The sequence below is a fragment of the Uranotaenia lowii genome, chromosome 2 (genome assembly GCF_029784155.1).
Source record: "Uranotaenia lowii strain MFRU-FL chromosome 2, ASM2978415v1, whole genome shotgun sequence".
Lineage (NCBI taxonomy): Eukaryota > Metazoa > Arthropoda > Insecta > Diptera > Culicidae > Uranotaenia > Uranotaenia lowii.
Window position 1 is genome coordinate 420,048,954 of NC_073692.1, and position 27,621 is coordinate 420,076,574.

Below are 27,621 nucleotides of genomic sequence, written 5' to 3' on the forward strand. Positions count from 1 at the left end.
AAAGTAAAAAAAAACGTTGGGGTCTGGTATTTTATATGTAGAAAATAGTTTCTGCACTTGGTTTCTTGCAGTATTAGATAGGAGGAGATAAAGGCCTATAATTTCTACAGTTTTGCTTCAATTGATTTGAAAATTTAACACAACATTCTTGAAATGTTTTACTATAAAAAAATAAAAAATTAAAAAAAATCGATTTTTTGAAAGTGTTAGCCCCCTCTCCCCCCCCTTAACTAAATAAACCTTACGTTTGTGATATTCTATTTTCAAAAAAAAAAAAAAAGGTTTAATTAACTTTTTCAAATCGTTTTATCTCCGGAACAGTATTATCTAAACAAAAAATGCATAGTTTGTTTTATTCAGGGAATTCGCCACTTTGTGGCATTTTTCCCTGAAATCTGTATCTTTGAATTAATAAAGGATGGTGAATAGATCCAAAGTATTGTTTTTGATGCTCATGTAGGCAGGCTTCGGACTCTTTTCAGAGCCCAACAAGAGCGGTGTAAAAATCAGCTCCGCTCTTTGAATTTAGTTGTGAGCGGAGCAAGAGTGGTCGATAGGAGTGGAGTGACCAAACACACAGGGAGCGTTTTTCGTCACTCACAAAACACTCAAAACTGAAATGAGCGCTCTATAAGAGCGTCACCTAAAGAGTACTCCTAAGGTGTACACAATGTGCGTCCAAGTAATTAATTGATGGTGCTGTTCGCTTTGGTTCGTATCCAGCTGTTTTTTTTTGAAGATGAATCAAAAAGATAATAACATCAAGCCGGAATAGATGAGAACAATATATTCTAATATACTTTGGTTTAATATAAGTCTCTATCAAACAACAAACCAAACAAGTCACGCTTAGAACCGATCCGAAAGTCCTTTACCGGGTGAAACTAAATTGCTCCCCCACGGTGGTAAAGGTAGCATAAGTCATCTGCAGTATAGTGGTGCTGATTGAACATTGAAAGTTAATTATGCAGTCCGCTAGCTAGTGTCGATGGTGTTATCAACAAGATTTTTTTTTGGATTTAGATTGTTTTGAATTCGTGAAATAAAATCAATACCTACTAGCCTATACTAGCAAAGAATGCCCCTAAATGTTTGTCAGAAACAAGTCGTTTTCATGGAATTCTATGTGACTAATAATTGTTACAGGTTACAATTTTGACCAAAATATGCGTTTTTGAAAAACAGTATTTTTAACAAAATTTAAAATAATAACATATCGTCAACTGGGGCAACATGCAACACTTTCAACTAAAATGGCTTCTTAATAACCCACGTCCACAGATAATCACAACCTTAATACATCTAAAGTTTTAATGTTGATGGGATATCAAAATGGCGCAGTCAGAAAAATTATTGGTTTTTTTCAGTTATTCTCAATTTTCAAAATACATTTGATTTTCACTATACTAAGAAAAAGTGATAACATGCAACAAACTTAGTTTTAAATGAAAAATCTAATGAAAAAGTATATAAATGTATTGTTTTTGATAAATTTTTGATGCCATAAAAACCATTACGCATAAAAATACCAATTTCAGTAAATTTAGGATCTGTTGAAACTGATTTTTGAATTTTTTTGTGAACATAAGGATGCTGCATACATTTAGGGGTAAAAAATACTAAAAAAAATACTACAGAAAAATTAAACCAGAAAAAAAGTTTGTAGGTGATATCATTAAGCCAATCCGTCATACTGGGGAAAGTATTTTACGGCATCGAAAAATGTTAAAATTTGTACATCTATTGCTCGATTTTTTAAATTATTTTTCATTTTTTTTTTTTTAAATTTTGAATGAAAATGAAAAACTTTAAAATACTAACTTAAGATGTGAGAAATTATTACATCATCATTTTGTAGGCATTAAAAGACAACTTGATTGCATTATATAAAATTAAAAATAAAACAGGGCTGTAGTAATCAAATGTTGCATCTAACCCCGTTGTTACATGATGCCCTCTTTGACGATACTTGAACTCAAAGAGGAAGTATTTTGTGACTAAAATTCACGCAAAGCTAGATATTTGGTCTACTAACACCCGGATAAACGAAAAATTAGTGGGAAAAGGAAACGTAAAGTGATCAATGATTGTGGAAGGACCGCAGTTTAAGATTTTTTTTTTGCCAAAAATAGACTTTGAGGGACTTTTTCGGTTTTCTGAAACATAGTTTAATATGCATTATGAAAATTCAAATGATTAACATGTTATTTTCAACGAGTTGTGAAATTCTTAAATATTCCATATGAATCCCTTAGAGATCTAAAAAAAATGGCAGTGCCAGATGTTTTATGCAATTTCTAAGTCAAGTGACATCAAACAGTCATCAAAATGTACGTACAATTTTTTTTTAATTCGATAATGAAATTTTCCCCATTCATCTATTGTCATAATAATGTAGATAAATGTTTTTGAGTAACTGTAAACGATTACTTTACATTACATAAATTTCATTAAACCATTGGAATTTGAATCTCGGCACCAAGCGCTTGCACGCTTTGCTTTCAAAGCGCTGCCTAAAGAATTCCATTGATGAGCGTCTTTTTTTTGCTATGCAGATGATGGGAAGGACGGTTTCCTAAAAACACACTTAATTTCCCTAAGAGCACGCTCTAAGAGCTACACTGACGGAGCACACATCACTCATGTAAGTGAGTGTCGAACATTTATTTTCCGGGAAGCATGAGCAGAGTGTGTGCGGTTTAGCGCTCACAAGAGCGTGGGTTCCACTCCTCTTTGTGAAGCTTTGCTCTTGCACTTATGAGTGACACCTCAGGAGTCGTCCGAAGCCTGCATGTAGGTAAGTTACTCTTTCAGTTATCTTTGACCGATTTTACACTAATCTGATAAGTTTTAAAATTACTTAACGCCACAAAACTAGAAATGATTGATAAAACCTGACAAATAATTAAGTTGAGTACGCAAAAATCTTCCCAAATCAGTTTAAATTTGCTTCTTGTGAATTATATGTATCTCGTTGTCAGTCGACTAATTCAAGACAATCTATCAAGCAAAACATTCGGAAGATCTTTGAGTGGTTTTTGACTTACACTGTTGGATTTCAAGATCTACTGTTTCAAAATTTTGTATGATCACTTGAAATTCAACTACAAATCATTTAAAATTGAGTTCCGGAAACTTTATACTTCAGAAACTGATTTTGATAATCCTGATTTCAACTTAATTTTTTGTATTCAGAATTTGTAAAAACAAAACCAGAGTTTTTAACGAGAATTGTGTTTCAAAACATAAAAAATAACACGAAATTTCCAAATCACGATTCAGTAAAATTCTTCAATGAAGAATCCAATAACCGCTAATCATTGGAATGCATATCAATAATTAACAAACACATTTCTCATAAATATACTTTTTCAAACGTATAGTTGCAAAATGAGAATCATAAAAAAAATTGTTTTAAGACTAGCGCTGATACTCAGAACCTAAGGGTCCAGCGCCGATTGACCGGCGCATAGGGCTGAGATAAAAGATCTCCACTGCTGGCGATCCGGAGCCAGCGTCTTCACTTGCTGCCAGCCAAGGTTCTCGTCAACTGTGCGGATTTCAGCGGCTAGACTTCGCCGCCACGAGCTTTTGGGCCTGCCTCTTCTTCGATGCCCATCTGGATTCCAGTCAAGCGCCTCTCTGCAAATCTCGTTTTCATCTCTTCGCAGCGTGTGCCCAATCCATCTCCACTTACGTTTCCGAATCTCGATTTCTAGCGCCTTTTGATGACACCGGCGATGAAGTTCAACGTTTGAGATCCAGTTGCCAGGCCACCAAGCGCGGATGTTGTTCCGCAGGCAGCGATTCACAAAAACTTGCAGTTTTCGCGTCGTCACCGCATATGTGTACCAAGTTTCACACCCGTACAGCAATACGGATTTGACGTTTGAGTTGAAGATTCGGATCTTAGTTCGTAGAGAGATCTGGCGTGACCGCCAGACTCTCAACCTGTTGTCCAGCTACCACGAAATTGGAACGATTTTCTGTATTGATTTCCATCGACTTGGTCTTTCCGACATTGATTTTGAGACCTGCTGCCTTGGAGCTTTCGGTGAGGTCGTCGAGTTTGCTCTGCATGTCTTGTTGTGTTTGGGCGAGCAAAACAATATCGTCTGCCAGGTCAAGGTCGTTCAGTTGCTCCATGGTTGAAGGATTCCACGGCAATCCTCGGTTTGGTCTACAGTCAATCGATCCAGTCAAGATCTCATCCATTACGATGAGAAAAAGCAGCGGTGACAAAATACATCCTTGTCTCACTCCAGCAGTTACCGGGATTGGTTCGGACAAGACACCGTCGTGCAAGACCTTGCACGAAAATGCCTCGTACTGTGCTTCGATGAGATGGACTAATTTCTCTGGGACCCCTCGTCGTCTAAGAGCAGCCCAGATGTTTTCGTGGTTCAGTCGGTCAAATGCTTTTTCGAAATCAACGAACACCAGCAGAAGAGAGTCCTGGAATTCGTTGATTTGTTCCAGTATTATTCGTAGCGTTGTGATGTGGTCCACACATGATCGTCCGGATCGGAATCCAGCTTGTTGCCGTCGGAGTGTAGCGTCGATTTTCTCCTGGATCCTGTTCAGGATCACTTTGCAGAGTACTTTAAGGGTTGTACAGATCAAAGTTATGTCACGCCAGTTACCGCACTCTGTTAGGTCTCCTTTCTTTGGGACCTTTACGAGGATACCATGCATCCAGTCGGCCGGGAATGTTGCAGTATCCCAAATGTCAGCGAAAAGACGGTGCAACATTTGTGCTGACAAGGCAGGGTCGGCTTTGAAATGATACTCAGAAGCTCAGGAAAAAAAATGTAGATAACTTGAAGAAATTTTTCTACATATTCATCTCTCAACAACGTGTGACAAATGACATTTATAACGAGAAATTCTTTGAAGAGCTTTTAAAGTGACAATTCTGAACTACCAAATATACAAATTAAGAATATTTTCATTTTATTAACATTTTTTCGCAGTGATGATGATTCGCTGCTTGTTCTATAAATATAGAAAAATTTTGTTTAAAATTTCCATTGTAAAAGAGTGAAGTCTTATTCATATTTTATATTTTGGAATACATCTTATTTGGTTCAGTGAAATTCAAGGGGAGCAGAAGGAACAGTTTGCAGCTTATATTGAGGATTTATTAGAAACTGACCACGCCCCCCCTTCCGGCACCCCTCCCCCTAATTTCCCTCTCTCAAAATTATCGGTTTTTCACCAGATATTAACGTTCCTTTATTTGACTGAGTTGTGAAAATATAGAAAATCAACTCCTACCGCATCGAGAGCCAGGACTGCGCCAACGTATTATGCCAAAAACACAATCCTTCCATAACACACATTCGATCCCATTTGTACTCAAGAATCACAACCCGAGAAATCTTCCTCAGTGTCGCCCAATCGAAGATTTTTTCGGAACTTTGAACTCATTTGTGTAGGTTCAAAAATAATTAGAAAGTCAAGAACTACAAACAATTGAAGACCCCATACACCCAACCTTCAGGTAGTGGTCATATCATTTTTTACCTTACAATTCTGAGTCACAACTTCCCCATGGTGCTAGCTGGGGTACGAGCAACCTTAGCGGAGATCGGGTACCCTACCCCGGTGGATGCTTTGGTTGCATGTTAACTGAGATAGAGGGCTCCGTAGTACGAGTCTGTTCTACATGTCAGGGGTGGCGTGCGAAATGCAAAAGCTTCCTGGTAGTGTTCGGAATCCAAAACAGCAATATCATGACAGTTCTTCTGCAAGATAGTGGGGTTAGCGGCGGGCTTTGCGAGTTCGTGACTGTGAAAAAAAAACCAGCAACGAGTAATGAACAGCAAATTTCGATTGGAAAACGGCAAAGACCCACGCGACGAAAAAGTACTAGCACTCGGAAACTTGGAAGTTGGAAATTTTTTTGGCAGTACCCATGTGCTCTTCAACGAATAGCAAATTCGACATCATAGCGCTATAGATGGTATGCTGGAAGAGCTCCAGGGTACGTGCGTTCCGAGGTGGTCATACCATCTAACAGAGCTGCGACAAAACACACGAGCTTGGAACAGCTTTTCTAGTACCGATGACGATAAAGACGAATTCTACCAGCTGACCAACGAAAAGTCCTAAAACGTTTAGATTTCGCCGCCTCCAACGAACGACCGTTTGTCCAGAACCACCTCCCACACAGGACACCTGGAGATCATCGTACTGAACACAATCACAGATCGACCACGTTTTGATAGCCAGCCGGCACTTCATCGATTCAGACAACTTTCTGGTGATGGTAAAGATGCGCCCAAAACTCTCTGTAGTGAACATCATACGAAACCAACGCCCACCTCGGTTAAATATCGCAAGACTGAAGCAACCTGATGTCGTGGCAAACTACACGCGATCGCTCGAAGCAGCGCTGCCGGCAGAGGGCGAAAGACTCTTGGAATACCATCAAGACAGCCATCAACAGCGTTGCAGAGAACTTCATCGGGCTTGTGGAACGAACACGATGGCACAACTGGTTCGAGGAGGAGTATTGGAGGGTGATGGACGACAAGAACGCCGTGCGGGCGTCAGTAGTGCAAAGAAGTTTCAAAGCCGCATATAACACGATTGACCGTGACGAGCTATGGAGAATCGTGGACGAGAACGGCTTCTACGGGAAGCTGACCAAACTTATCAAGGCGACGATAGATGGAACGCTGTACTGTGTGCAGATTTTGGTTGAATTATCGAGTTCATTCGAATCGCGCCGGGGGCTTCAACGAGGCAATGGTCTACCCTGAATAATGCTCAAGCTAGGAGGTGTTATTCGAGGAGTGATGGGAGAAATGTGGGGCACGACTTTCAACAGATCCATTGATATTGTTGGCACATCATCTGCGGCGGTGGAAGAGATCTACCGCAAACTGAACGCGAAACACTAAGGATTAGGTTTATGATTACGTCCAAGACGAAATATATGCTGGCCTACGGATCCGAGACCGACCGAGCCGGCTTGTTCTCTAAAGGCACGAGGCATGGATATTGCTTCAGAAGGACCTGCGCACACTCGGAATATTCGAGCGACGAGTGTTAAGAACCATCTTTGGCGGCGTACAGGAGAACGGAGTGAGGACGCGAAGGATGAACTTCGAGCTCGCGCGATTCTACGGCGAACCCAGTATCCAGAAGGTGGTGAAAGCTGGCCGGATAGGCTGGGTGGGACATGTTACGAGAATGCCACACGACTGTCCTACAAAGCAGGTCTTCGCTTCGAATTCGGTAGGAACGAGACGAGCAAGGGCGCAACGAGGGAGGTGGTTAGACCAAGTGGAGCGTGATCTGGCGTATGTAGGGTCCCCGATAAGTTAAAGAACGGTTGTCATGAACCGAGTGTGTTGGAGAAATATTGTTCATCAGGTTATGTCATGACACGAAACACCATGTAAATTCAAATCTCATCAATTTTTCAAAAACTGTCTTGAATATTTTTTTAAAATAAAATCTAATAGATAAGTAATGTTCTTTCATATATCATCTTAAATGAGTATAAGCAATTCTCTCAAACGCCTTCAGGCGCATTTTGGAACCCTTCCCTTCTAACATTCACCATAAAAAAGTGCCCTATATCTAAATGACAAAAGGTTCAATACTAATAAAACAATTTAAATTTTGTAAATGTAAAACGGAACATCCCTTAAACCGATGTAAACTCTTTAACCCACAAAAAACCCGTCGTTCTCAACGCGTGGATCAATTACGCAGCCTTCCACCCATACGTAGGCTTATGATTCCACTGTTATGAAGTTGGAAAACGACAAAAATGAATCTCAACTCACCTGTGCAAAGCCGTGGCTCATCGCTTTTATCGAGACAATCGAAGCTGCCGTCGCAGAATTTGGCCGAATCGATGCAAGTGCCATTGCTGCACCTAAACTGGGCCAAATTGCAATCGGTGGGCGTGTGGCTGCTTCCTTTATCTGCTGCTGCTGCCGCCGACACTGTGGACATTGGCGCCGCTGATGAGGAAGCCGAAGCTGCCGCCAAGGCCGCTGATGCCGCTGCCGCCGCCGCCGCTGCAGCCGCGTTGTTGTTACTGTTTCTTGCGGCCAGTGCGGCAGCTATCGAGGCCGACGAAAGGGAAGCTATCGCCTGTGGAGCACCGGACCGGCCACCGGAAGTTCTTCCTGGCTGCGATGGAGAGCCACTGGATGATGACGATGATGATGACGACGACGACGACGACGATAGCTGAGGGCTGCTGCTGCTGCTGCTACTGATGCCATTGCTGCTGTAGGAGTCTGCCGTCGATATTCGATCGCTCAAAAGCGCCGCCAGCAGCAGCGCTATCAAGTATTTACAATCATCCATCCGATTGACTCTGGAAAAAATGGGAGGAAAAATTAATGAAAATGAAGGTGGGTTAGATCTTTTTTTTGACTTAATTTTTGTGTGTGCTAATGAGAGTATTGGAACAATTTTGCCATTTTTGTCATTTTTGTCATTTTTGTCATTTTTGTCATTTTTGTCATTTTTGTCATTTTTGTCATTTTTGTCATTTTTGTCATTTTTGTCATTTTTGTCATTTTTGTCATTTTTGTCATTTTTGTCATTTTTGTCATTTTTGTCATTTTTGTCATTTTTGTCATTTTTGTCATTTTTGTCATTTTTGTCATTTTTGTCATTTTTGTCATTTTTGTCATTTTTGTCATTTTTGTCATTTTTGTCATTTTTGTCATTTTTGTCATTTTTGTCATTTTTGTCATTTTTGTCATTTTTGTCATTTTTGTCATTTTTGTCATTTTTGTCATTTTTGTCATTTTTGTCATTTTTGTCATTTTTGTCATTTTTGTCATTTTTGTCATTTTTGTCATTTTTGTCATTTTTGTCATTTTTGTCATTTTTGTCATTTTTGTCATTTTTGTCATTTTTGTCATTTTTGTCATTTTTGTCATTTTTGTCATTTTTGTCATTTTTGTCATTTTTATCATTTTTGTCATTTTTGTCATTTTTGTCATTTTTGTCATTTTTGTCATTTTTGTCATTTTTGTCATTTTTGTCATTTTTGTCATTTTTGTCATTTTTGTCATTTTTGTCATTTTTGTCATTTTTGTCATTTTTGTCATTTTTGTCATTTTTGTCATTTTTGTAATTTTTGTCATTTTTGTCATTTTTGTCATTTTTGTCATTTTTGTCATTTTTGTGATTTTTGTCATTTTTGTCATTTTTGTCATTTTTGTCATTTTTGTCATTTTTGTCATTTTTGTCATTTTTGTCATTTTTGTCATTTTTGTCATTTTTGTCATTTTTGTCATTTTTGTCATTTTTGTCATTTTTGTCATTTTTGTCATTTTGGTAGTGTTTGTCTTCGATAACATCAATCAAATTCCATATCAATATTCTACGATGATTTATAATCCATTAGTTAATGTTTTTTTTATGAAAATTGTGGCTCAGAAAACGCGGAAGCTTGGATTACCGGAGCTCAGATAATCGGGGTTCTTCTGTATTTTAGTTTGAAATCTACATTAAAGTAATGATTCCAAAACTTTTAAACATTTAAAGTAATGAAAATATCCAAAAATAGAGAGCTTAAAACGTAGAAAATGGCTATTTTGTGACAATTTTTTTTGTCAATTCCAGATGAGAAAATTTATATTTTCATTTGAAATGGATACCTGAAACACAATTACATCAGCGTCATACCTAGAGGAAACGCTCAGCAGGTACAAGATAGCAAAGCAAGATTCGATCGTTGTTCTGGTACCAAATTATGGACATTTATTCCAACCATTTATCACCGGACTCTAATTTCGCTGTACAGGGGTCACCTTACTACTTACTGGTGGTTTGGTGATCGAAGAAGAAATAAGAAACAACCATAAATCGTTCTCAATTCTTGTTTTGTTATCCATCCCAAATCCACCTCCCTGTTTCGGAAATTCTGGCCACGAAAAGCATGGGACCATATGGAGGTCGTTCGCAGCCCTTCCGCTGCTTTCCTGAGTTTTCTGGAAGTGAAACTCGGTTAAGCGTGGGTGGGGTTGGTCGTTTTCCGGACACCACTGGCAGTGAAAAGAATTCCAAAGTTACCCCACGCCGCCGCTTGGCTCCCAACCACAACTTTCTCCAGCTCCTTCCACATTTCCGGAGCAACTCTTGGCCGATGAAAAATGACTTTCTGGAGTTATGAGCAGCGATAAACGCCTTTCAACACGGCTTTTAGCTTCCGAAGGGCGATGAATGGCTCACTATTTTCCGCGCGAGTTTTTCTCGGTCCAGTTTCTGTTTTTTCTTCCTCCAGAACGGACCTGAGCAGGAAACCGGAAGTCAACGTGGGGATGATGGAAAACACGGGGCAGCAAAAGTCTTTTAATATTAAATGTGTGACTGGGAAAAGCTCTCGTATATACCAGTTATTCTCGTACAATCGCCATCATCAAGAACTGATTCTGATTCCCACGGGGACAAGCCAGAGGTAGCATAAATCATTGGCACCCGAACGAGCCAGAGTCAGAGTAAGATTATTTACCGAATCAGAACAGAAAGGAATTAAATCCTTTCTCGTGAAGGGAGACAAGTACAATTGCGATGAAAGGGGAGCTTCCATGAACGAGGCTGTGCTCGTAATAAAAAAAAATATTTTAAATATAACAAGATAACAAGTTACAAGCAATTCAAGCAAAATTTTAGAACAGAAATAGAAATATATGGGGGTTTACTTTTTTTTAATTGAATTTTACGCGGTATTTTTTAGCGGCTTTTCGCTTTTGACAAGGTATTAACGGCAACTAAAACTTTGAAATTTGTCGAAGCCCCAATCTTTAAACATAAACCAGCTCAGAGAAAAATGAGAGTGTGTAAGTGTTTTTGTTTATGTTCGCCCAGTTTTGCTCAAAATGTCGTCGAAACAAGAATACACCGAGGTTCAGATTTCGACCCTTCCATCTCAATATCGCTGTATGGTGAAAAAAATCCGGAAAATGTTTTGTTTCGGACGACGAAAGTTACTTCCCTCTTTCGAAGACGCACATCCCTGGAAACGATCTATACTATTTCATACTACATCCACGAGCATTAAATACAAGTTCATAGATAAGTTTGAACAGAAAGTGCTGCTGTACATCGCCATTTCCGAGAGAGGTATTTCTAAGCCAGGGTTCAAGCCGTCTAGTTTGGCTATCAAGATCAAGATCAAGATGTGTACCAGAATGAATGTTTGAAGAAAATTAGGATGCCGTTTCTATACAAACATCTTGCAGAAGGGCTAAACGTGTTTTGGCCGGGTAAAGTGTTATGCCAAAAATACACAGTTCTTCCTGAATTCCCATTCGATCTCAATTTAATTTTTTTTTATTTATTTTTTTTTTAAATATCATCTGACATAGGTGTCTTAATGATCTACTTAATATTATTAGCACATTACATGATACTTTTCTTAATTTCTTAATTGGTCACTTAAATAAGATTCAATACGGCGTTTAAAAGTTGCAGTAGAAACATTGAAGTCGAAGACATTAAAATAACGTAAAAAGCACATTTATGCGGAATGAAGAGGGTCGTTGCTGCCATAGCTCGTGTTTCTGGGTTCCAGAGAGAGCCAGTTTCTATTACGCAAGGTTTTTTCTGGAGCATAAATATTACAGCGAGAAAGTAGCCAGGAGCAGTCAATTTTGTTACGAAGTATCTTAGCCACACACAGCGATTGACCGATGGAACGACAATCCGACAGCGTATGGAGTCCAAGCAGGGCACAACGATGAGCGTATGGCGGTAAATTTAAAGGATTCTCCCAAGGTAGCTCACGAAGAGCGTAACGCACGAACCTACGTTGGATGGCTTCAAAACGCACTTTCCATGAAGCTTCAAAAGGCCACCATACTAGGTTCGCAGATTCCAAAATCGATCGCACCAGACAGCAATACAGAGCTCGCAAGCACACTGGATCAGTGAATTCTTTGCTCAAACGTATAATAAATCCCAGCATTCCGTTAGCCTTTTCGAGTACCACAGAGTAATGACGCTTAAAAGTCATATGACTGTCACGTTGCAACTGCTCGCCCAGAATATCGTAATTATGCATGAAAAGATTTTGACTGTTTATGACTAAAAATATTTTCAGGTCGTCCGCATACAGGAGAACTCCACATCCAATCAGCACCAAGTTGATGTTGTTATAAATGAGCGTAAACAATAAAGGACCCAGATTGCTGCCTTGGGGTACCCCAGACTTCGGAATAAAGTCCGAGGATTCAGCAGAACCTATTTTTACAGCCAATCGCCGATCCGTTAGGTAGCTTCTGATCCACGCACACAATCGTTCGGAAAATCCCAATCTAACCAATTTATTCAGTAGAATGTCATGGTTTACAGAATCAAATGCCGCTGAAATATCGGTATAAATCGCGTCAATTTGCTTGCCATGTTTGATATGCATAAGGATGTAAAAACCGTCAGGTTAGAAGCTACCGAACGTTTAGGAAAAAATCCATGCTGGTTCTCAGAAATCCAGTTCCGGCAGGCCGAAAACATGACATCATTGACTATCCTTTCAAATACCTTCGAGCATGCAGCTAGCGATGTGACACCTCGGTAGTTAACAACATCTTGTTTGTCACCTTATTTGTGCACTGGGCTCATAAACGATTTTTTCCAGATGGTTGGAAATTTTTGCTGCTCTAGAGACTGATTAAAAACGCGCGTAAGAGGTACCACCAGTAAAGTGCGACACTTTTTCAATGCACTAGCCGGTATACCATCCTGCCCGGCTGAAGTGGTGTTCTTCAAATTAATTATGGCCTCTAAAACCATTTCCTCCCTAAAGGTGAAAACATCCAGATCCAACACATCGATGGGTAATCGTGATAAGGCGGAGTTCAATTGCTCGGCAGTTGGCGATGCGTCTGAAAAAACACTGGCGAAGTGCGCCACAAAAAATGGCATTTTTCAGAAGGTGACATAGCAATATGGTTGTTTAATTGAAGTATAGCTGGAAGCCCGGACTCTTTCCGTTTGGAGTCCACAAATTTCCAAAACTTTTTTTGGATTGCGACGAAGCTCACTCTGGGTACGATCCACATAACGGCGATAGCAAAGTCAATTGTATATCCGGTACCGATCAGTAGCCAAGTAGTAGTGTACCAATTGTACCCAAGAACCAAAACCCGACAAATCTGCCTCAGTATCGTCCAATCGGTGGTGGTGTACAAAAATTATTGGAGTACCAAGAACTGCAAACAATGGATTGGAAAAATCAAGAGATATATTCACAAAGTTGACATTAAGGGCGTACTACGCTTCTGTTTCGGCATCAAACGGAAGCTTTTGCGAACAGCCGATTATGGACCGTTTTTTAAATGTCACTATTTTTTTTTTATCAACAATGGACAATGTATCTTTAATTCCAATAAATCAAGTCTTCAAGTGTACTTGCATTTTTCCACAGCTTAAAAGAGAAATTCCAAAATTTAAGCTGTCTCCACTTCCAACAAGAAGCGTGTTTATATCGTTGCAAAACAGCATTAACAACAATGGACCAAAATTACTGCCTTGTGGTACCCCTAGAATAAGATTGAAATGAGTTGGTTCAGCGGAGCCAATTTTGACTGCTAAACGACACGGTTTGTTAGGTAGCTCCTGATCCATTCACACAGTCTTTCGAAAATTCTAAACGTTGTAGCTTTCCGAACAAAATTTCGTGATTAACTAAATCAAACATGGCACTAACGTGGGACATAGGCAAAGGGTTACTCTGTTGAGATAAAATTCTCAATCCAGCTGTCATCGTCGTCACTTTGCATAAGCGTATTTTTCTATATGTTGTTGGCTTAAATACGCATCATATGCTTTTATTTATTTATCCAACTTAATAAAGTTTTAAAAAAATTACTTACATAACTAAACAAGCACTCGCTAATTGCATCGGTGGGAAACCTAAAGGTCATAACAAAAATATGCTTATACGCTTATGATCTTAGTTTTGTCATGTTCTTTCACATGGAAAAGGAATTTTTGGAAGTCGTCTATGGTCGGACATCGCCTATGGCCGAACAACATAAGTTTTTCGAAAAAACAATATCCTGATTATGTGTTACCACCATGAAAATAAAGTTAATAGTAGCCTAATATGGTGTTAGAAATATGGTTATCCAATCTGAAAAGGTAAACGAATGATAGGCATCTAAAGCTTTTACCTAGTAGTACGGAGAGGATCGCCTTAACTTTGCATTTGTATTGTGGTCAGATTTTTCGGCTTGTATAATTTGAACTGCTCATGAACGACATCATTGATTGGTTATCTTTCGACTACAGTAGATATAAGATAACCAAACGAAAGTTCAAACGAAATATTAGGAAAAATCAAAAAAATGCCATTTGTCTTTGACCGGACACCAAACTGTTGGCTATGACCCGACAAGAAGATATTCAAAATTATAGATGATTTCAACTTGAAACTTTCAGTTTTTTCATCTCTATAGCACCTTTAAATTGTTAGCAGAAGATAAGGATTCAATAACGAAACTATTTTGGTGCTCTGAGAAACTTTAAATTTTGCTGTCCGGCCATAGACAATTTTTCTCTAGTTTTTTTTTTAAACAAATGTTTCATTCTGGTTTGTCAAAAAAAAACTTTTATGACTGGCTTCATAGATTGTATTGGAAGTATTCAGTATTGGAAACCACATACTCACAAGACCTGTGCAAGTTATTTCAGTCATTTTGCTTCATTTTTGTGCCACTTTTTGAAATGAGTGAGAACTAACATGAAATGATTTCTCTTACCACATGAATATGTTGTAAATTAATTTTTACTAATATAGTTAAGTGATCATAATATTGATACTCATTAAATCAGTAGAGGAACCAATATTTACAAAAATCTATGTTTGAAGTTATTGCTTAAAAACCTTAAATGTCCGGTAGTAGACAACTTTCCCCTAAATGCTTCAAACAAGTGTTAGAATTATAAGTATTAAAAAAATAAAAAATTATTAACAAGATGCCCAAAACTCTGCAGATAAAGACCCCATGAAGGCCAATCTTGCCATTCGTTTGGCGTTCAGTCGATATCTATTTTTAGTGGTCGCACCGGTTCCCGAAAACATCCTCTCTGACGGTACGGATGTAACCATCCTGCTGAGGTATTTTCGCGCCTTCGGAAACACTGTGATATATTCATTTTTGATTGGTTCCCAAATTATCAAAGGATTGGCATCAAGGTCAACGACTTTCTGGTGGAGAAAGTTGAATAACTCTCCTGATACCTCATCTTCTGAATCAGTTTCAAGGCTTGTAGACTTGTAGACACCTGTAAATAAATAATTTTTAACATCTGTATATAATGTTAGAGAAATTTCAATTCAATACCATTTGGTTATGAAACTCCAATAAATTATTTGACCCTGTATTCGTTGATGAACTTGTAGATTCCTTAGGAATTTCTGTCGATTTTTTTCTTTGAGTTTTGATCATGTGCGATACGGTTTTTAAACCTGTGCATGAGCCAAAGGACTTAGGGAGAGAGTTTTAAAACGCGGATCTAGAAGCGTTGCAATTGAAAATGTTTCTATGAACTCTATATCGCTAAATTTCCGGTCATATTGTGCTTGAAACATAAGTTTCAATTGACTGACTAGCTCGGTAGTCATGCTCATTGCATCAATTGCCTAAAAATATATTTTTTTAAATAATCAATCGTATTTTCACGAGAAAAACACATCTTACCCCTTTCATGTACTTTAACATGGGAATCACCTTTCCTGAGAGGGAAGAAGTTTCACCTTTTGATAATAATTAATAAATTTCTTTACCTTGTCAAGACCAATACGCCATTCTTCACAAGTGTCTCTTAGAATTCTTTAAAGATATAATTTTGTATGTGCCTGATCAAGTGGTTGGGCCGTGAGTGTAACCGTTTTCATTTCCGTTCCCTCCGAATAGTGTGCCGTTACTTGTACCTGGGTACCTGGGTAACTTTGTACCTGGGTAACTTTGAGTCGGCAGTTTGTACAGCGGAACAACTTTGCAAAAATGCAAAAATCTTTCCCCGGTTCGCAAAGGAAGGTAGTCCCTCGCAATCATATAAATTAATGCTTTGTTTATCTCAGCGGCTTTTCCCCCATGCTCTGAAAAATACCATCATGAGCCCTGATAATTTTAAAAGAATTAAGATCTGTATTATTGTAAAATTAAATTTACCATTATACTTTATCATTCGAGGGAATGACTCGCCTATTGTTTGATGTCCATACAAATTTACATGGCTAGGACCAGCCGCTACCTTTGGAGTTGATTTGACTTGATCTGAATTCGAATCGTCAGCGGGTTTATGTATGATTTAGCCTTTTTTTACAAAAAAAAGACCAAATTTTACTTCACGGGGCCATCGTTTTGTTTGGAAGAGCTTTCACAGCAGCTAAATGCAATTTGTAACGGAACTTCAACGAAAAATCACTAATATAAACAAACTTTGCCGCGATCAACGGGCTCAATACTCAACAACTGATCTTCTGTTATGACAGAAAGTTGCGATGCCCAGAGAAGAGAGAGATGATTAACTTAAGAAAAGAAAGGCATGATTATGTCACATCTTCACGCAACTACTCGTCGGTTCACGATTACTGACAGTACCTAAAAATTGTGTTAAAAATAAGCTGCGGCATAACAAGTAAAAAGTATAAATAGATCGAATCAAAAATAAACTGATTTAATCGATTCTTTCTAGGTAAAAGAATCAATCCAAAAAATCGAAAATCGGAGTCAAAAAGATCGATCTCACTAAGATCGATCCGAGATCGACCAATCCTAGCAACTCATAAACTATGCATGTTATTTAGTCAATTTGGATATGATTCCCTAAAATTTTTCAATGTCCAAGAAAAATATTGCTTTTTTTAAGCAGGCAGAGCTTAAGAAAAATAGCTTATAAAAAATGTATAAAAATGTCTAGTGAAAGCCTTAAAAATGTAGAAAATCACAACCATACGTATGTTGGTAATCGGTTGCAGCAGAAAGAATATGACAATAAACTTTCGTTTTCTATCCGACTCAGATAGTGCACTGGGTAAAATATCAGACTGGCAAGCCGAGATAAGATGTTGCAGTGAGTTCGATTCTCACTTTTTTTTTTTTTTAATGGATGAATTATCCAACAGGATGAAAATCCCATAAAATGTTTTCCTTGTTAAGCTTGAATGTAGTGGTCATGCACCATTTTGCTTGGGAACTTGAGTCTTTATGCCAGTAGGGCTTTTCCAATCATCTTTGGTAAGCGAACTTTTCAACGCATTTTCGGCACAGAGATTTGATAAATAGGCATTGAATTTTTGCAACCACTTCTATAAATGTACTGTAGAAGGTTTCAAGCACAAAAATGCTGATGTTATTCATACAACTTAACAAGAAAACATACACATTCAATATTTACTGAATATCTGATTTTAAAAAATACATTCAAATTTATGTATCTAACAGTTATTCTTACCGTTATGGCCAATTTTCAGTTTCCCTTTGCAACACGATGTCATAGTTTTTCCAAAAATTGAGTTAGGAAAATGTGCTTTTTTTATCAAATTTCCTTAGTCTAGCTAGGAAAAACTCTCGCTTGTAGAGATTTTACACTTTTACTTATAGAAGTTTTTTTTCCTGCAAAAGCCAGAATCTGGCGATTTCTCTCACTCGTGGTTTTCACTTATCAAGGTTCGATTGTATGAAGAATTGTTTGGGATTATTTACTTAAAATCGATCACTTTTGCACATATACCCTTAAATGTTTTCTTTTTTGGATGAACCCCTCTCAATTCAACTGAAATCAAATCTCCTCTTTCCCGGGTAATCATAGCCCAGCATTACAATAAAAGTGAATCCATCTTGCTCCATGTACAAGAATGCCATAAAAGCGTTCAATAATGGCGTAGGTGTGAGAAAGCCAATGGCATCCGGCTCACCCGCTCCCACGTAAAACAATAAAGAAAATCAAGCCTTGATTTAAAAATGCTGTACTTTACTGGTACCCGAAGCAACACGCCAGCCAAACAGCCAGCATAGCTCGGTATCGACCACTTCCGGAAGCATTTTCGCTTTTTTGTTTGCCATTAAATCATATTTTCCGGAAAATTACTATAATTTCAGCACCTTACTCCCCCTAACGGTACTTTTTTTTCTAACGGTCAAGCTTACTGTATATCCTCCGGTGGTCATTTATGGCTTGTAATGAACGTTCGGGGTCCACCCTAATGGAAAACACCTTCTGGGGTCACCACTTTTCCTCCCTTTGCTTTGCTAGATCGCAGCGCCACAGCAACTTTTAGTCGGCGGCTGGGATGAAATGTAGGACAAATTACGCTTGAAGCTTCGATAAATTACACGGATAATGGTTTTCGTCGCACCCACACACCGTGAAATTTCCTGGCTCTGTTCAGCGAAACGAAGCCCTTCCGGGAGGCGACTGAGAAAGGCGAGGGGGGCTCAATGGACGGATGCTAGAGCTCTCTAGTTCCGTTGATTTTAGACGTTGGTGTGGCTTCGTTTCAACCCTATTTCATAGAAGTGAGGTGAAAGGCGCTCAATGAAAGAGAGAGAGAAAGCGAGGAGGGTCCAACCGGAAATGGTTCAAGAAATAATTTCTTAATACACGCTTGAATCTTTGGATTCAAGGAAAGACGGTATCGGCTTCGATAAAACAGAATGATGGAACGTGAGCAGGAATGAATTAATTTGATTGACGTTAATTGCGCGAAAGTTCGAGATAAATATACATATTTTAGTTTGATTGGTAGTTGCGGATGTGAAAATTTTGTGGCAAGCTTAGATATAAAGCTTAGGCAACATGCCATTTTTAAATCTTACTTTATGAAATTATTGAATCTTGCCTTGATGACCGACAATTAGAACGTTTTTTTTAACATGAAGGAATTCTTAAGGAATGCTTCAAGTGTATAAATTATAGAACGTAAGAGCTCCTTTCTTTATTTTATTCAGTGCTAAATGAAAGAGGATGCGGGTAATGAAGGGCTTTTCCCAAGAATTAAGTTCAAAACAAAATTAAAAAAAAATCAATTTAAAAATATCAAGAGCTTGCTCAGGGGCCAAACTGAATCAAAACCGAGAAGACACACAAACACTTCCGAGTCACGAATAGCGATGGCGAACAGAACCCGCAGCTTGAAGCGCCAACAGTAAGTCGCATAAATGGCGTCAACTCGGAAGCGCCCTCGCTGGCTGAAATAGAAGCGGCAATCAAAAACATGAAATCCAACAAAGCACCTGGGATCGATTGCATCCCTGCTGAAATGCTGAAAGCCGACCCTGCCCTGTCAGCACAAATGTTGCACCGTCTTTTCGCTGACATTTGGGATACAGCAATATTCCCGGCCGACTGGATGCCGGGTATCCTCGTAAAGGTCCCGAAGAAAGGATACCTGACAGAGTGCGGTAACTGGCGAGGCATAACGTTGATCTGTACAACCCTCAAAGTACTCTGCAAAGTGATCCTGAACAGGATCCAGGAGAAAATCGTTGATACACAACGACGGCAACAAGCTGGATTCCGATCCGGACGATCATGTGTGGACCACATCACAACGCTACGAATAATACTGGAACAAATCAACGAATTCCAGGACTCTCTTCTGCTGGTGTTCGTTGATTTCGAAAAAGCATTCGACCGACTTGACCATGAAAACATCTGGGCAGCTCTAAGGCGACGAGGGGTCCCAGATAAACTAGTCAATCTCATCGAAGCACAATACGAGGCATTTTCGTGCAAGGTCTTGCACGACGGTGTCTTGTCCGAACCAATCCCGGTAACTGCTGGAGTGAGACAAGGATGTATTTTATCACCGCTACTTTTTCTAATCGTAATGGATGAGATTCTGACTGGATCGATCGACTGTGCACCGAACCGAGGATTGCCGTGGAATCCTTCAACAATGGAGCATCTGAACGACCTTGACTTGGCTGACGATATTGTTTTGCTCGCCCAAACGCAACCGGATATGCAGAGCAAACTCGACGACCTCACCGAAAGTTCCAAGGCAGCAGGTCTCAAAGTCAATGTCGGAAAGACCAAGTCGATAGAGATCAACACAGGAAATCCCTCCAGTTTCATGGTAGCTGGGCAACAAGTTGAGAAAGTGGAGTGCTTCCAGTATCTTGGTAGCCAGATAACGCCTGATGGTGGTACCAGAAAATACATCGAAACCCGGATCAGAAAGGCCCGATTTGCGTTTGCGAGTCTCCGAAACATCTGGCGGTCACGCCAGATCTCTCTACGAACAAAAATCCGAATCTTCAACTCAAACGTCAAATCCGTATTGTTGTGCGGGTGCGAAACTTGGTGCACTGCAAATATTTGTAAACCGCTGCCTGTTGAATATCATCCGCGCTTGGTGGCCTGGCAACTGGATCTCGAATGAGGAACTACATCGCCGGTGTCATCAAAGGGCGCTAGAAATAGAGATTCGAGAACGTAAGTGGAGATGGATTGGGCACACGCTGCGAAAAGATGAAAACGAGATTTGCAGAGAGGCGCTAGATTGGAATCCAGAAGGTCATCGAAGAAGAGGCAGGCCCAGAAACTCGTGGTGGCGAATCCTAGCCGCTGAAATCCGAACTGTCGACGAGAATCTTGACTGGGACCAGGTGAAGGCGCTGGCCCCGGATCGTCAACAGTGGAGGTCTTTTACCACGGCCCTATGCACCGGAGGATCGGCGCGGGATCATTAAGTTAAGTAAGTAAGTAAGTTTCAAATCATCCTTCTCACTTGGGAAACGAGGCTCTCCGGAAGGTTAATCCAGCACCAATCATTTTGTGTGTTTGGAAATCCTAGCCTACAAGTATGCACAAATATCATTAAATTACGCAACCAGACGTGAATTTTGACGATGCAAATCGCCGAATGAAGTTATTTTTAGTGTAACATCGATTACGATGCAAATTCAAGCTATGTTGAAGACAAAAATGAGTAAAAAAAAATTGACATGATTGATTCTCAGCTGAGTAGAGTATCACTTCAAGATCGATATCAAAAATTGAATTTTTTTTTACCTAATGTATGGCACTGAAATGCATCGAGGTCAATGAATTTATTTATTTATTACAATTTGATATAAATAAAAAAAAACACTGAAAATAAAACAAATTCCATCTGCTTTCGAATCGGATTAAAATGTGACCCTATGATACATCAAACCGTATCCACTTGTAACGATATCACAGAAAAAAAATTATGATGATTTAATGCATCTGCTGTTGCTTATCTCAGCCCTGCACGTACAGATTCATCGAATGGCTGAAAATATTGACAATGATTTATCACCCCTCATCTCCGAAGATCGATAACTTTCGGAGTGTTACCTTTGCATGCATAAATCATCTCCATTAACACGCACCAGCAATCCTTATAAACATACGGCCATAAAACATTTATACGACTGCAAGGTTCATTTCTCGCTTACATCTCTCATAAAGGTCAGCCACCCACAATCCACCCACTCAGCTCCAAATCCAGTCGAATGCGTGGGAGGTCGCACTGAATCGAACCAGACAAAAAAAAACTTTTGATTTCATTACTTTCCGGTGTGTTCGGTCGTACGTTCGTTCGTTGACTATCACCAAATTCAAATCTCGATCAACGGATAAATTTAATTAGTGTGATTGATTTTTCCCATAATCCTCTGGCAGCCGAACCTTTGTTGAAAGCTTGTTTTGTCGGTAAAACACAACCAATCCCTGCCCCAATTCCCAGCACAAGGATTAGCATTTTTCGTTCTGATGGATCGAATCCTGTTCTGGCGTTTCTATTGATTATGGTAAATTTTATGTGGTGGCACTTATATTTGCCGAAAGCATGATTTCATGAGATTAGAGGCCTACTGGCATATTGAGTTCAATGGCATAAAAACTGGACAGATTTATCAAACAAGCTGCTGAAATCTGACTGAAACATACATAAATAGTTTATTGCACCATCAAATATGGTTTGTTGAATGCTTTCAAAATGTTATAGCCAAACCATCGACAAAGCCCTTTGTTCGGGGTTGAATTTAAACAGCATAATACGAGGAAAATTGGCACAACACTCACACGACCACATCGTCTCTCTAATTGGGAGATAAATATCGCATTGAATGGAAACAGAACAATAGGGGCGAGTGTACTAATTGATTGGATTCGTTTCCCGGCGCTACAAGGAAAAGGGTGATGGTTTTAGTACACTTTTATCGAACGCTCTTTTAACAATATATGTATGTATGTATATTTTTTAAAAATGCCCTAATGAGATCAGATTTTTTTTCCATTCGACTACTGTTCATAACAGAAAATAATGATGAGAGCATAACAATTACTAAATTCTCATTTATGAAATCAGTGATTAAATAAATAGATATAGCATAGATGAATCGTTCAACGAATTTGTGTTTTTTTTTATAATTTATTTATTTATTCAAACATACATTTATTTGGGAAAACAATAAAAAGAGGGAAAAATTTGCTATTTGGTTTGACAGTAGTAAGTAGTAAGTCACCTTCAATCATCGTTTAAAAACCAATGTTTTCTATTGAATATGAAAAAAACATTGAATCACATTATTTTCTCTTCTTCATATTTTAATTTACTCTCCACACTACAAGGCAGGTAATATCCATAGAAACATCGTTTTCGAATACCTTCCCTTTGGTTCCATTTATAAAATAAATTCTTGATTCATGCAAAAAATGGTAACTCCCCTCTTCCCTAACTTTTCCCTAATTTTAGAAGAAAGGAGTCTCAAACAAACATAGACACACTTCTCATATGCAAATAACTTCCCACGATGAATATGGTTCTATTTGCATGATAACTAATCCTGATACTAATCCTTATACTGAAAATTGTTAAGGAGTCCTCTCTCCTCCTCTCTAAATATCTCCCCACTTGATGAGGTAAAGATGCCAAATTTCATAGAACGATTTCTCATACCCAAATACTCTTTCAAAACAAATTTGGTTCCATTTGCTCGAAAAGTTCTCATTATGCACAAAAAAAGTATGTAAAATATTGTTTCTCCTTACGAAGAAATTGTAGAATTTTTACATGTTCTGCAAAGTTGTTTAATTATATTGAGATAAACAACTCTGTTAAAAATAAAAAATCTTTAGCCCTCAAGAGCTCATCAAAAAAGAAAAAAAAAACATTTTGAACTCGCTATTGGTGGACCCATTATATTTCATTTCAAAATATGTACGTGAACCCACCCAATCTAAATCCAAAATTATAAAAAATAAAATCCAAGCTTGACTTCCTGTAAGCCGTTGACATGAAACATAGAATCAGTCACTTAAAAAAAATTAAAAGTTCTCAAATCTCAACATTTTAATAACAAGTCCATATTTTGCTGGATTTATTTACAATAAAATACAGAATTTTTAAGTTGAGCACAGTTTTCGTTGAGCTACATAGTTTCATCTAGATTGTTATTTTTTTAAGAAATTTGAAAAACGATTTGAAAGCTTCGGACGTGTTCGATTAAAAATGAAAATTCATGGTGTTTTCCTCACGTTCTTCTTGATTTTTCTTCGAATAATCACTGGATTTTGCTAAGAGTGGTCAGGGTTTTGTATAGAAAAATTAAAAATCAAATGTCAAGATTTCTGGATTTGAAAAAACATCGGCCTGATTTTGTCAGTATGCGGTAAAAACTCTGGAATGCTTGCTAGAGGGGACCCGCTATATTTATTATAATGTGAAACTGTTCGAGACTCTATATCACGGGGGCCCCCTAACTGTTATATATTTCGTTTCAATTCCGATTTTCTAGTTTCATTTTCCTTTCTTGAATTCGAGAACTTAAGTAGGTTACTTTCAGATTGGTTGATTCTGGATCGGTCTTTGCAAAATTGATCTTTTGAACTTAAATTTTTGAATTCTAGATCGATTAAATCGGTTTATTTTCGATTCAATCTTTCGATCTTTTCAAATCTATAATCCGTAATCCGAGGCAATATTCTGTTAAGGGGAATGTAGCATGTTTTGTGTTTTTAAAACCAGTACTGGACTCCTATGAACGTAAAACATTGATGCAGAAATATATTAGACCTCTTTAAATTAGATTTTAAAAACGTTTTAGTCTCTGTTCTAAATTTGATGCTTTGGAGTGACATTGATCAGTCTCTATTCTGACGGTTTTAACGAGTTTTCTTGATCATAAAGGATACGAAACACCTTCATAATATTTACAAATGCTAGTTCATCAATTTAACCATGATTTATAACGTTTTATTTTGAAAATATATACAATTTAAAAAAAGAACTATGATGCTGCCTACATTTAGGGGCAAAAATAATTATAATTGCGAAATAGTTTGAGCTTCAAAATACAAATGAAATTTTAGCTTCACACATTCCCCTAGGCCCTCCCACTTTTTCCATTTTCATTTTCATTTTTTCTTCAAAATTTACGATTTTATAGGGTTCCTATCCATTTGTCCAATACGGGCTTACTCTTGGAAAATGTCCTTATTTTTTTAATATCAAAAATTTATCATTAAATGACTATAAAAATAACTGTTCATATACAAAGAAAAAGTTGTTCTTTCACATTAAACAACTCGTTCGCTTCTAAATGCTTGTTGGTATCATCAGGAGAGCTGTTTGTTTGCGAGTCTTGAAAAATAGATATCTTATGATTTTGAAATTAGATTTTTTTTTTCTAACAGAAAAAAAAAATCAAATAGAAACCAAATTTTGCCTATTTGATACACATTTAAAAGGCTTTTCAACGTAGAAAACAGTTTTCAAAAATTCAAACTATAGACTGAGTTATTGATGATTATGTGGAAAAGTTTTTTTTTGGTCAAATTTACCCCGTAGATTAAAGTTACCCCGTTTTACGGTACTTCTTACCGGAGATTTTGAGATTCCATTTAGTGCACAGTTATTGGTGCTACCATGCCACAAAAAGAATCGATGTCGACTTGAATTATGTATGACCAAGATTTTTATCAAAATTTCTTTATTTTTTAGCTAGAGGACGCTGTTTGTGTACATTGAAAAAAAAGGTTTGAAGGTTTAGAAGCCGTTAATAGTCGAAAAACATTTTGTCCGCGGGCCACAAGGTGTTTTTTAGTAGGAGCGAACATTTTTCTCTTTCAATGTTCACTACCAGCCCACAGGCGGATCCATGGATGATGCGAATTTCCATGAAGAAATACATTTTTTGGTATCCACTAGTTTAAAATAAGGCAATTTTGGTAAAAATTCAGGTGAAAATCCCATGGTCTAGACTTTTCAGGAACACTCAAACTGTTATCGAATAATTTAATTATTGTAATCAGTAAAAATTCAATAATTAGTTCATACTAGAGGTGTCAGAGGTTTTTGTCAAAAATCAGGACACCTCGATGCAAAAAAAAAACATCAGAATTTTCCAGAATATCACTAGACTGATAGAAATAACATTGAGCTCTGTCTAAATTGCAAAATTAAAGCTGGAGTACAGGTACTGGAGACGTCTTAATTAATGCAATTGCAGCGAGCAGAATCATGGATTGCCTGCAGTCCAAATTGAAAAACACCATGAAAATATCATCTGAACCGAAAATTATCACCGAAAGATATTTGATTAAAGATTTGGTTGATGTTCTTATCATTTATATTTATAATTTAAAACAAAATTTCTGAATATCAGAACAAGTCCATTTGTCGAAAATCATAACGACAATTCAAGCGTTTTAGAAAAAAAAAAAACAGGATGGTCTTTGAAAATTAGTATAAATTTTGAAAAATCAGGACATCCGGAACCTCTGGTTTATACTTAAGAGGCTTTTAAATTTAAAAAAAATGTGGAGTTAGGAGACACACAAATATTTATCTTGATTTTGATATGTCATAAACTAAGGTTCAGCAGCGTCTATTTGAAATTTTTGTTTAGTGTTGTTAACGAAATCCTGCAAATTCCAGGCTTTTTTACAACAAAATTCGGGTAACCGGATAGGACCGAACCTTTCCAAAATGTTGTATCAGACCCGGGCATTTCCGGATATTTAAAATTGAGCAATCTGGCATCCTCTTTATATACACTCAACCAAAGTCGTGAAAAATAAAACATTGTGATTTAAAGTCTCTTAAGAGTATATGCTCTATAATTCAACAACAAACAAAGAAAAACATTCCGATGTTAAATTTAAATAAGTATACTTTTAAAAGGTCTTATACGCTTAGTAAAGAATCATTCCATATTAGTTGGATGAGTTTTAGAACATACAAAAATAATATTTTCAAAGATACCCAGCTCTTAAAATTTTTCATATAAATGCCATCGGACAATCTTTTAACAAATCTTAACATCATCTACTGACAGACTGAATTTAAGACTGATGGATGGTGGCGCTTTTGGATTTTGTCCAAGTAGCGGGAGTAGATCCCGCAAGAGTTTCGAATCTTGTAATGGATAATTTTTGGTACATATTTCGAATATTCTCCAATGTACAAGCTATTTTGATGTTTTTAGCTATTTATTTCATCATGAAGTAGTCCTTAGGCAGCACCCTTTTTGAACATTATTTGAAAGATCGATCTTGCTGAGATCGATTCTTTGGATTCGATTTTTCCGGCGGATCGATTCTTAAACCATTCAGCTGAATCGATCCTTTCCAAAAGATCAAACATTCGTAGGTAATATGATCAAAGATTTATCAATTCTTTTCCTCGGGGGCCCCCCTCCGGTGCTCTAGCTCGAATACCTTCCCGAATGATGTTTTCAGAATTTACTCAAATTTTTACTGTTTTGTTGGCATTATTTTAAATCAAATTATAACATAATTCATAAGCAACCGCTATAAAATGAGAGCTGCAGCTGGAGTTTCGGATGGCAATCCAAAAATAACTTAAACTTATATTCTGAATCTTGATCAATAAATTTGTGTTAAAGATCTGATAATTTTAAACTAGGTAGGTACTTGTGAAATCCATTGAATGGTTCTTTCAAAATACACTGATAAAAACACAAATCAAAACACAAATTCATTGTGTTGTTTTCGGTGTAATCTGAATTGAAAATATTGTGAATTTGTTGTAAAATTGCACTTAAAGTATTTCACATCAAATTATGAACTGTAACAAACTTGAGATTTTCAAAATATATGTGTATTTAATTAAAGCCCCAAGAGTTACTCAAACTTGGTCAAGCTGAGGATGTAGGACGCTTTAGACTTTTGAAGCTTCACTTTTAATATTTAACACATTGCTATGTGTTTACTAGAGTTACTTAGTTTTCCCAAAAAATCCTGTATGAATGTATTTTCTTAAGTAAAGCTTTTACCCCTTGTACCATTCCTAATAAGCAATCTTGACACCGGATTTCATTTAAAGCGTGTTCAATACTGTTGGCACTGAAACTGCCTCCGGCGGAAGACCCAAACGATTTTTCGTCAACCGTAACCATCTCAATCCAATTTCCGTCGTGTAAGGAACCTTAGAGTATGTTGTTTGTTTGCCTAGCTTGGCTTGAACGGGCTAAAACAATACACCTTCAAGAGCTATCAGATATCGTAAGCCTGATTACGACGACTTTATTACTTTTGCTACCATGCCAATGGCCATAAACTACTAGCAAAGCATCTTCGAAGGAAAACGAACGAAAAGCTGACTGATCTGTGCTAGAACAGGAGAGTTTATAC

The 27,621-nt window shown here is 37.8% G+C and overlaps 1 protein-coding gene across 2 annotated transcripts in view; it reads right to left on the reverse strand.

Annotated features, from left to right (window-relative positions):
* LOC129740978 (uncharacterized) overlaps window positions 1-27,621 on the reverse strand; it is a 284,659-nt gene that overhangs the window by 222,571 nt on the left and 34,467 nt on the right. For both annotated transcript variants that reach the window (XM_055732644.1, XM_055732643.1), the window contains exon 2: window positions 7,803-8,344. In XM_055732644.1, the coding sequence (XP_055588619.1) occupies window positions 7,803-8,334 (532 nt within the window). In that variant the 5' untranslated portion in view covers window positions 8,335-8,344. The remainder of the gene's footprint in view (window positions 1-7,802; window positions 8,345-27,621) is intronic.